We start from the raw sequence: 12,119 nt of genomic DNA, 5'->3' as shown, positions 1-12,119 counted from the left end.
GACTGCTGCTTAATGACCAACACACAAAGATAGAGACAGAGGGGAAAGAAGAGAGGGGATGAGCATCTTGGAAAGCGTCTCACATCCCTTCTGGAGCCATTTGGCAGCTGAGTGGGAGGAGAGCCCAAGGAGAAGACTGTTATTCCACCGTTAACAGCCTGTTAACACCTTGTTAGCTTCAACATTACTCCAATATACTGTAGGCCTAAAACCAAGTAGGTGACATGTGGGGTGATCAGCTGACATTTGCAATCTCTTGTTTCACTTAACAAATAACATGTCTTCAACAAATCACATCCTGTCCAGACAGCCCCCTCTCCCCAATCTCTGATGAATGTAGTGTAGAGGTGATTGACAGCACTACGGCTCTTTGGAGGATCTCCCATCCTATTAGTCATGATAGATAGATAGATAGATAGATACTTTATTAATCCCGGAGGAATGAATCGGAAGACAAAAATACATTTAAAATGTTTGTACGTATGTTCCTCTAATATTTACAGTGAATGACTCCGGCAAACTACATTTACAGAATATGCTTATTTTAACTAATCTTGGGTGCACATTGGTTGCTACAAGACATCTCTAGCATAGGCCAATAAAATGATCTTATTGACAGAGGCATCAATAGTTTTAGGAGCGTAATGTTACACTCATCCTCTTGAAGTGCTTTTATTTGCTTTATGTATCTGGTGAGATCTGTGCTCCACAGTGTGTATTCATGCACTTTAAAATGAGTGTAGATTGATCGCTCATGCTAAGTTAATAAAATGTGATCATAACATTACGGTACATGAAAGTTGTAGTCAATACTTTGTTGTTATGACTCCCTTTAGATTTCCAAGGTGCATGCTGGGTGTCTTATCTTTTAGTCGTTGCTTTTAAAGGATTTTAAAACAGAATATACTGTTATAAGATATCTGCAGAAGAGCTTGTGTAGTTCATTCTGTTGTGAAGTTGTTCTAGTTGACATAAATGAAAGTTTACAGAAGACCATTAACCTGCAACCCCTTTACTGTAAACTAAGATAGATGGAAAGATGGATAGATGGATAAATGGATAGATAATCCGTAAAGCACTTCAGTGTTACTCTGCACATGAAATCCGAGACATGCACCGCAATGCAGTGCAGCCTGATCCAAGTACTACCTGTTCCAGCTGAGTGTACATAGACATAACCTACCTGTCTGTGTGTCTACAGAGGTGATGTTGACAGAGTTGTTGAAGTGTGTTTGTTCGTGGGTGCGTGTCAGATTTTCAGGCCTATTAACCCACCTCTCCACATCCACATTAGTAAAATCCTGCAGCTTATCCAGCGCCTGCACGCCCAGTTTACTTCCAGTGTTTCCTCTCAGGATGGCCTGACCAGTCACACAAATGCAAAAGCTGATACAGGAAACACAAAAGCACCACAATGAAGCCTTTGCTGTGCCATAGAAACACACAACACCAAGCCTTTGGGAGCAATTGAATTAATTCCCAGTGATTTAATCATGTACAGGCATCGTGCCACCTATAGAGAACGCTTAATGACTGTCTCTCTGGCTGTACATACTCCAGATCAACACATGGCTCTTTTCCAGGATACATCATTTAATAGAGCTGAAATCCCCTGGATTCAGATCATGGAACACAAGCCTCCATATTTATTACATTAAATATATTATTAATTTATTATATAATATTTATTATATTACTACAATTAAACCAGTATTCTTTTATCAAACTTTTGGATTATTTTTACTTTACCTAAAGTCATATAAACAAATAACTATACTTGTGAAATGGTTACTCATTTCACACAAGGTTTTAACTCCAATCTTTGTTTTTTTTTGTTTTATTTTTTTAATTCATTTTTGGATGATTTCTCTCAGTTTGGTCAACAATTTCTAAACAAATTTTGAACTTGAAAATGCATAGAAACATATTTGATTGACAACACAGCAGGAAGAATTTTAAAAAAAAATGAAGATACAGTAGTCATCAGCAAAACACTCATTATGCAAATAATCTGTAACCACTCAATCTGTAACTGTATCCTTCATTATTTTCAAGGTAGTCTCTCAGGAAATTATGGGTTGATGAAGTGTCATTGGAAAATATCCTGTTGCATAGCTACATTTATGGATAGATGAATGAATATTGGATTTCATCTGGACAAAAAATAAAGCCTGCAGCAGGGACATGCAGCATGGTTCCACGTGTGATCAAGTATCAATGCAGGAAGAGACTGAGAGACAACAGCCTGACACGATCATCCTCCATCACTGTGGACAGCTCAGATCAAGAGATAGCGATTTGACTGTGTGTATGTGTGTGTGCTTTGCATGCATTTGTGTATGTGCAAACAGATGGAGGAGCTCATCTGTACATGGATAAGAGGGGGTCTCTGGGGACTGGAGTGAAGAGTGCACATCAGACAAGATCATCGCATCCAAGATGGGAAAAAAGCGAGGGAGCAGAATGGCCTGTGTGTGACACAGACTACAGCGCTTCACAGAAAGCCTTGCTTTGTGCTTGTAACACCTGGCATATGAAAGCACCACAGAGAGGAGGGTTTCAAAGGAGTACGGCTGCAGGAGGGAGTCCATCCTCCATGGAGATCAGGGTGGTCATTACAAGTTAGAGAAAATGACTAAAATAAGCAGAACATATGGTGGACTCCCATCAACATTGCATCACCTTTCACTTTAGATTATTGTTTGCCACTTTTGTCTTGCACTTCTGAATGTTTTTTCAGTCACTCTTCCAGAGCAGACGTACACACAGCCATATATGTAAAGATACTGCCTGTTGTTTAATAGTCTTTAATTCTGGTGCTGCTATCGAACAGCTGAAGCGTGGAACAGTACTTACAAGTCCATTAGGTGAAACCACAGTGAGGCGGTGTGGCTACGCTGGCAGAGGTGGTCGGCACAGCAGGAGGAGGGTGGGTCCCTATGTTTGAATACCACCAAGGGATTTTGGGGACAGGGTAAATAAACTGGATATTCATTAAAGAATAGCATAGCATGGAAACACATGCTATTTATTATTATTTACACATAAGTAATTCCATCAAGAATGTGTCATTCATGCCCGATAGTGAGATCCTGAGCTGGATTTTGCAAAAGTTGTCAGATTTCCATGACTGCTGGTCAAAGGACAGTGATGATGTGGTTGGATTGTTTCTATAACATGTGGTTAGAAATGTAGGAAAAGATACAGATGACATAATTTAGGTCTCCAACTTGAAATAAAACGTATTTAAAACCGCCGTCTTTCTAATGACCAATGGGATGTGCCACCACTGGTTACAGGAAGAAATTCGATGTAAGTATGTACAGTACTTCTGAGAATATGACCCATATACTTCACAATTTACTTATTATCACAGTTAACTTTTTTTGCAGTTCCTCATCACATAGTAGATCCGAACATCTACTGATGATGATTAATGCCGGGACGGTTGGTGGCGAATCAGGTCAGAACCAGTTACATTTCGTACAGATCTGGATGCAGGGGCAGAGCCAGGACTTCTAAAATAACTTTCTATCACACTGTGTTTGGGTGTACTGGTCTAATTTGCACAATTTACGGGTCAGGTCAGCCAGACATGTTTCATGAGTGCTTTACTAAGTGCCCTACAAGTCTTGATTGCGTGCTTCAGTGTCTGCACTGTGCACCTGACAACAAGACTTCATAAAGTTGTAGCACCAAAAAGCGAGGCTCTGATATATATTTTAAAAAAGACATACTGTTGAAACTATAGGATGTTTTGAGTACCGAAAACGCATCTCTGTGATATTTTTATTTTGATATTTTGGACAGAATCATTTCATTTTAGTACCCCAGTAAGCTATACTGGTGAACCAGTGGGAGTGAATCTGACTGGTGTAAGCATAAAGCTGGCATCTTTACTGGTCGGTGATATTCAGGTAAGGTCTTGTCAAAATGTTTTGTGTCAAAAGCAGCGTGTTTTTACCGTTTCTGTCTCCTGAAGGCATCCTGCTGTCTGCTGGAGGACATTGCCCCCCATCTGTCGTTTGCAGTACGACACTCCTCTGAAACAGAATCTTGCAGCACCAAATGTACATAAGACAAGTCATTGTCTGTCCTGACTCCAACGTGTTTATTTACAGTCACTATTACACCTTTTTAAAAAAAAATCTTTATTGTTTCAGTAACGGTGCACACTGAGCTAGAAGTCTTTTAATGTTTGTGCAGCAAACCAAGTAGTTTTGTATTACATCTGAGGAGACTCATATGTGGGCTGACTGCATACTGTATATGAAGTTACTGGCTGATATGATGCATTCTGTAGAATAAATCGAATAAAGGTGTGTCACTGTTATACAGGGGGGGCAGAGAGGCTGAGCACGACTATATATCATAGAAATCTGTCATGTCTGGCTTCCTGCTATTTCTTGCTGAATCAGTGACATCATCCCTCTCCTAAAATTACCAGATTAGGGAACTACAGGTTCTCTCTCTCTCTCTCTCTCTCTCTCTCTCTCTCTCTCTCTCTCTCTCTCTCTCTCTCTCTCTCTCTCTCTCTCTGTCTCTCCCTCTCTCTCTCTTATGACATATTATCTACATGCATGTGTACACTGGTGATTTCTTTGTCTTAGTGAACAGAACTATAAAGTTGTGTGTAGTCCAAACAGTTTAGTGAGAGTTAGAGCATTAGGCCTGAGGATTTTAGATCATGGAGTACTGCTGCATGTCCTCAGGGCTTCTGACCATGAATGACCTTGGAGGTATGACCATTACATTTGTTTTCTGTTGCAGCCATTCAAATCAAGGTAGCCTTGAACAAAGAACAAAGGCAGCACACCTGGTCACTATGACATCACCCACCGGTGTGACGTTGACTAATTTGAAGTCTTAATTTTTAAATGAGAACATCTGCAACACTACAGGTTTGAAAGGGTTACTGTGTGGCAGTATCTTGTAGTTCTGTTATATGACAGATGTCATCATAACATAATAATCAGAATCAAAATCTTTAGTTAATCCCCGAGGGGGAATTTGCTCAACTCAACAGCATCATGATGAGAAAAAGAAAAAGTAAAGACTTGAAGAAAACCCACGTTCATGTGGTAGAAGGAGAATGTGACCGTCAACACCTGCTCAGCACCAGCTTAGGTCTGCTGGACGTGTGAGTCACGTCACTGATGCTTTAGCGCCCCCTAGTCGTCAATATATGTAAGTCTCTGCACTGGAAACAACGAGCCCTAGACGTCAATGTGAATAAATTAAATAAGTTCTGATTTATTAATATTAAAGCATCCATAAAACCTTCATTGTTACAATTGAGGACGAAGACAATTTCTGAATAAAAAAATAAAGTATTTATCAAAGTCTTATATTTCAAGTATTACATATAATTCTCTTTTTTTAGTATTATAATTAGACTCTGTATCTCTGTTTCTACTGTAGTTCATTGATTAATTAGACTTCAATGATGGTGTTCTGGTTTTATAGAGAAATATCACTGGCTTCACTTCAACGAAGAGAAATGAAACGATGTGTGACGGAATCAACTCACTCTCAAACGACATTTTAAAATTGTTTTATTCAAATATGTATATAATCATTTGTTGTATAGCTTTGCTGTTGAGCTGGGAAATTCTACGTAGAAAAGAAGAAAAAAAAAAAGGAAAAATTAATGTCGTGTTTGCCATTTCAAAGGTGGCGCAATCAGAAAGTGAGGATGACTTGGCAGCGGCTGCATTTTTAAACTGTTTGGGCTGCACGCCAGATGTCAGACTGAATAACAACAGTGGAAGTGATCGAGTGTAGTTCAGAGGTGGTGACGCTGCAGTCTTGTGTGTGTGTGTGTCTCTCTGTGTGTGTGTGTGGGGGGGGGGGGGGGTCCATCCTTTGCAGGGGCATTTTCCTTCTCTTTTGTGGCCTGAATCTTGACCAAGGAGAAAATAAATCTTCCCTTCAGCTCAAATGACTGATAGTTCACTGCAACTTCTGCCTGGATGTATGTAAACTGTTAACGGATCAACTTCTGTCTGTCTTGCTGTGGAATTAGACGCGCACTGATTTTAAAGCAGCCTTTAATGTAATTCACATATAATTGATAATAAATAACGGATCACCAGAAATAAAGGTTCTTCAGTTGTCGAAGTGACTGCGATGATGCGGGAGAGCTGGAATCATAATCTCATCCTTGCATTCCGATGTTGCAGAGGTTGGTGGGAGGGGGTGGCGGTGGGGGGGGGGGGGGGGGTGTTGATGGCAAGTGGATACAGACTGCAGCACCAAAAACACTGTGGCGCACAACACATATCGATCCATCCTGGCATTCTGCTGGGACAGCAAAGAAAATCTGCCCCCACACTGGGACGCATGGAAAAAAGAGACAGCCCCCCCCCCCCAGTACATTATAAATGTACTGGAGTGATGAGATTACATGAACTACTTTGAATAGCACATGTAATCTCAACATTGATGTCAAACGTAGAAGAAAATCATAGATGTCACAAGTCAAACTGCCTCCTTTACAAAATGCGATCTCCATGTGCTGATGGTCTATGGGGGAGAAAACGGGGGAGCCGCATGAGTGGTTCGTTGCCCCTCCAGGATGAGGGAGTAGTCTTTCTGCAAAAGCTTGCAGGTTTCCCCTCATAGTCTGTTTCCCCTGCGTCAAATGATGCGCCGGCGCGTTCACTATAAAAGCACCTGTCCCGACCAGGCATCACTCGCATCTCACTTTCTCTCTCACACTCACCCTCATACACTCTTGAGCTCCACACACACACACACACACACACACACTCTTCTTCTTCTTTCTCTGTCTCTTTCAGTGCAGTGGGACCAGGCACCAACAAAGTCATGAGTTACTCCAGCGAGATTTACAGCAGCAGCTCCTATCGGAAGATCTTTGGAGATGCCCCCCGGTCCGGACGCGTGGCTCTGGGGAGTAGCAGCAGCAGCAGCCCGTCCCGCTTGCAGTCAGCGGGATACCGCAACATCCATCGCACGTACGGCTCCCCCTCCGCGATGTCCTCCGCCACCTACCGCAGGACAGGTGCTCCCGGACGCGTCTTCTCCTCCATGCCGGACTCCGGGATGGATCTGACCCAGTCCACGGCGGTCACCAACGAGCTCAAGATCATCCGCACCAATGAAAAGGAGCAGCTGCAGGGCCTCAACGACCGTTTTGTGTCGTTCATTGAAAAAGTGCACAACCTGGAGCAACAGAATAAAGTCCTGGAGGCGGAGGTCATGATGCTGCGGCAGCGCAACAACGAGCCGTCCCGTCTGCATGAGCTGTACGAGCAGGAGATCCGGGAGCTGCGGGCGCGCGTAGAGGAGCTGACGCACGAAAAGAGCCAGATGCACCTGGATTGCGTTCAGATGAACGACACCTTGGAGCGCATGAGGGAGAAGTTGGAGGAGGAGACCAGGCTGCGTGAAGAGGCGGAAAACACCCTGAAGGGTTACCGAAAGGACGTGGACGACGCCACCCTGGCGCGCCTGGAGCTGGAGAAGAAAGTGGAGTCGCTGCTGGATGAGATCGCCTTCCTTAGGAAAGTTCATGAGGAAGAGCTGCAAGAGTTGCAGGCATCTCTGCAGGCCACGCAGGTACACACCCCACTGTGTCCTGATAGGTCCCCACACTGACAGGTGGGGTTTTGGCGTACCCCTATTTACACTGTCAAAGATGTCACGTTAAGGAATATTATAACAAATGTCAACGTGTCAAACAAAAGTGACGGGCTGCAGTGACAACACTGTCATAATACCACAGAATAATGGTTAAATGATCAGGTATAATAATCAATACGTCAGATCTTTGAATAAGACCCCATGAATATAAATATATTACTTTATATCACAGCATTTGCGCGAGTGTTCATCAATTCCCTCTGCGTCATCCTCAAACTGAAAACTGCGCAAAATTGATGATACCGCAGCTGCGTCTGAGCGCGCGCTGTCGTCCCCTCCCGCTCGGTGGTCTCACGCATCGCGCCCCGCCTCCCGCGCTTCGTTGTAAAACTTTATACTACCTTTTTTTTTTTTAGCATATAAATACTGTTTTTCTTTTTCACAACGACGTTGACTGGTATTATTCTAATCCAGTCATGACAGTTTATGTGTACAGGTCCCCCCCCCCCAATAATTTAGGAAAGCCTGTTATGACCTATCTACTGGATACTTTTAGTGTCAACATTAATTTTTAAATTTTGCTTTTAAAATTTATCTGGTTAAAATCCTGAAGATAGAGGTGTTTGACCGAGGAGAGGAGACGAGGGGGGGTGGGTGTGGGGGAGGAGAGGAATGCAGAGAAATAGCGCGTTATCCAGGGGTGTGGTCTTCCCTACGGATAGTAGGCAGGACCAACTCAGTGAGGTGGGTTTTGTCTGAGCACTGACAGCTGAGTGGTTGCTGGGTAGAGTTAGCCAGAGGTTCTCTTCATCCCTGCAGGAAACATTACTGCCATGTGAGCTGATGACAGCACAGCCTCCACCAGCAGAAAAACCTGAGTCAGCAGTTATCAATGCAACAATGCAACTCATAAGCAGCCTGGTCACCTAATGTACAGAAGAAGTACAGTCTAACAATGACAGAAAGAAAGAAATACACTTTTAGGTTTTCATTCGTGGTTAATATTTTAGTAAACATGTATATATATATGTGTGCAGGCCCCTAAAACAACCACACACACACACACACACACACACACACACACACACACACACACACACACACACACACACACACACACACACACACACACACACACACACCAGGGGCCTGTACATGGTACAGACAGACTGCATTAAGAAGCAAACAAAACAGCATTTATCTGCTGGCACTTACTGCATTTCATTATTTTGTTGGGATTTTATCAATCAATCAATCAACTTTTATTTACATAGCGCTTAATCACATCTGAAGACATTTCAAAGCCCTTTACAGAGAGAAAACCAACAATGCCCTCCAGAGCAAGCATAAGCGACGATGGCGGGGAAAAACTCCCTCATTGAGGAAGAAACTCCGGGCAGGACCCAGGCTCTGGAGAGCGGTCATCATTATATCAATGATCTGTTTGATTAGAGTTTGCATCAGTGCATACATATTCCAGAGGTTCCACTGGAATCACTGCTACTCATAGTCCTGTGTGGCATGAATGACTTATTTGTTTACTTAGTATACGAAGTGGTAACAAAACAGTGGTACAGCATCCTCAAAATACAGTCACTTTTCAATCAGCACTCAAAGTAAGAATAACTATTTGTTGCATAACACCCTACATGTCAAAAATGTTTGATCAGAGTCCTATCAGAACTTTTTGAGAGATCTGAAGGTCATGTCTCAAATCACCCATTTCTTCCATTTCCCCATGTTCCTATGTTCAGGTGTCTGTGGAGATGGATATGAGCAAACCAGACCTGACTGCGGCCCTGAAGGACATCCGGGCTCAGTATGAGAACCTGTCGGCCAGGAACCAGGCCCAGGCAGAGGAGTGGTACCACTCCAAGTTCACCAGTGTGACTGAGGCGGCTGCCCGTAACCAGGACGTCATCAAGCACTCAAAGGAGGAGCTGACTGAGTGCCGCAGGCAGGTGCAAGCTCGCACCCTGGAGATCGAGGCCCTCAGGGGCCACAACGAGGCTCTGGAGAGGCAGATTGCTGAGATGGAGGATCGCCATAGCAATGAGATTGAAGAGATGCAGGTAAGTGAGAGACAGCGCAGTGAGGTTTTGGGGTTTATTGTAATTTAATTTACTTCTATTGATCTGATAACAGAGAAAACAGTTCTAGAAACTGCCAATAGGACAAACCACAAGTTTTGGGGTTTATTGTAATTTAATTTACTTCTATTGATCTGATAACAGAGAAAACAATTCTAGAAACTGCCAATAGGACAAACCACAAGTCTCAAAGGGTTAATATGTCCTATCTGTAGATTCTAAAGTAATGTGATATTAGAAAGAAATGCTCACAATATGATGGTGATTGTGTAGGATACCATCCAGCAGCTGGAGGCAGCTCTGCGCAGCACCAAAGGAGAAATGTCCCATCATCTGCGTGAATACCAAGACCTGCTGAATGTCAAGATGGCGTTGGACATTGAGATAGCTGCCTACAGGTGGGCTTCACTTCAGAACATTCATGATGTATAAAAATACACTACATTAGCTCAGATGAACCTTTTCAAAAGCCTCCACCGAAGATCAACAAGAAACCAAGAAGATTAGCAAGAAGACATTTTCAAGTATATCAGATAAGTGTGCAGTCAGTCTACATTGAGTGTTCCAATATTTTAACTGACCAGAATAATGTCATTTGTAGTAAAACAGGCAGCAGAGGCTGTGTCACTGATACTCCAGTGATATTAGATCCCTCAGGAGAGATTCAAAACCAAACAGTAGTAACAGAACCAGACCCAAGGTGACGTCACGTGTGTCTGTCTGTCTGCAGGAAGCTGCTGGAGGGTGAGGAGTGCCGCCTCAGCTCGGTCGGAGGAGCCATGATCCAATCAGGCTATCCCGGCTTCTCCTACATGTCCGCCCGCTCCTACACCCTTGGAGCCTACAGGAAGTCTGGAGCCAAGCCAGAGGATGAGGAGGAAGAGGAGGCGGAAGAAGAGGAGGGGGAGGGAGAGGAGGAGGAGGAGGAAGAGGAAGGAGAAGAAGGAGAGGAGGGAGATGACCAAGAGGAGGGAGAGGGAGAGGAGGAGGAAGAAGAAGAAGAAGAGGTGAAGCAGGTGGAGAAAGAAGAGAAGGAGAAGAAGAAGAGTCCCACTGAGAAGAACAGCAAGAACTAAATAGCTTGTGTCATCATCATTATCATCTTCATCACTGTCAAACACATGTTCCTCATTCACCGATCACTAATATGGATCTGGTCCTGTTTCTATCAAATATAAAGCCCAGATCCCTCACACTGTGTTTTTGTTTGCTCTCCAATTCACAAGTGTTAACTCTGCTAGAGGGAGCTTTTAGGGGGGGATTCAACAGATGAGTTGAACTCTTTTACTGCAGTGTCATCATGGTTTCCACCACAGAGACAGGCAGAAAGCTATAAAGTTCTTACAGTTGAAATCGGAGCTGATTTTTCCTCATATGAGCAACAGTAAATGTTCCATCAAATCTCTATATTCACAGCAAGAGCAATCAAAAGCAACAATACTGTCAGCGCACACACTTTTAGATAAACGCACAGATCTGAGGGTATGAGTAATAGCCAGTCCAATACTTATGGTGCTATTAGATGTTTTCATAAAAGAGCTGGGGAGTACCGTGAGTAAAAGATGCTCTAGTGGACTGAAGCTCCACCGACACATTCCTAAATGTAAGCTGGGTGCACAGGAAGGTTTAGGGGAAAGTGTTTCTATTTGAATGATATTTCTCACAGCAGGTGAATGCTTTGCTTCCCTTGACACCTTTCAGTTCCATTCTGCTACCTTCTGCATCTCAGCCCTCTAGGACTATGTGAAATGTACCGCTAACTGTTCCAGCCCTTTTCCATTCTCTTTTATTTGCTGCAGTGTCACGGCACGGAGCACAGAGTGTCCTGATTTGCTTGGAAGGAAGAGTGCTGCAGCCTCTCAAATAGCAATTGCATCTTTGGGAATGAAAAAAGTAGAGTTTAAATTGCAGCTATGTATGTGTATGTTGGTATATATATTTTGGGGATTATGAATAAGCCCCCTGATTGATTCATTTATCATGAACTTTATCAGTTGTCTCTTCAAAGTTTAATGTTAACCTACAAGTCTACTTTCTTCATTTCTTCCTTCATTTCTTCCATCTTGAGAGAAAACTTTTTTTTCTTTTTTTTTTTAGTTTCTCTTCATACAAATGGGGTGATTTTATTTTATCTCACCAGATAAAGGAGGCAGGCTGTTGGTGTCAGGCAGCTGGTGATGACACTGACAGCCCTCAACCGAGACTGTAAATGGCAGATGGGGTGGATGCTGCGGGAGTCATGTACAGTACATAGGCACATATAAGGGCTAATATCACCATAACCCTTTATTTTATTACTTTGAAATATTTTAATTTCTATTTTATCCCCTGGGTTTTTTCTTTTTTGGTAAATGAATCAATCATTGAGCATGAATGCATGGCCTGACTCGAGCTTGAATATCTGTTGGATGGGATAGATATGTG

The 12,119-nt window shown here is 43.0% G+C and overlaps 1 protein-coding gene across 1 annotated transcript; it reads left to right on the top strand.

Annotated features, from left to right (window-relative positions):
• Nucleotides 1-6,739: 6,739 nt before the first annotated feature.
• neff1 (neuronal intermediate filament family member 1) lies at nt 6,740-11,757 on the top strand. Its single transcript, XM_068311352.1, has 4 exons — nt 6,740-7,581; nt 9,360-9,677; nt 9,969-10,093; nt 10,426-11,757. The coding sequence occupies exons 1-4, from the start codon at nt 6,829-6,831 to the stop codon at nt 10,769-10,771; spliced, it is 1,542 nt and encodes a 513-aa protein (XP_068167453.1). The 5' UTR covers nt 6,740-6,828; the 3' UTR covers nt 10,772-11,757.
• The last annotated feature ends 362 nt before the right edge of the window (nt 11,758-12,119 follow it).

The sequence above is a fragment of the Antennarius striatus genome, chromosome 3 (genome assembly GCF_040054535.1).
Source record: "Antennarius striatus isolate MH-2024 chromosome 3, ASM4005453v1, whole genome shotgun sequence".
Classification (NCBI taxonomy): domain Eukaryota; kingdom Metazoa; phylum Chordata; class Actinopteri; order Lophiiformes; family Antennariidae; genus Antennarius; species Antennarius striatus.
Note: the sequence above shows the minus strand (reverse complement) of the source record. Positions and strands in the feature narration are given on the sequence as shown.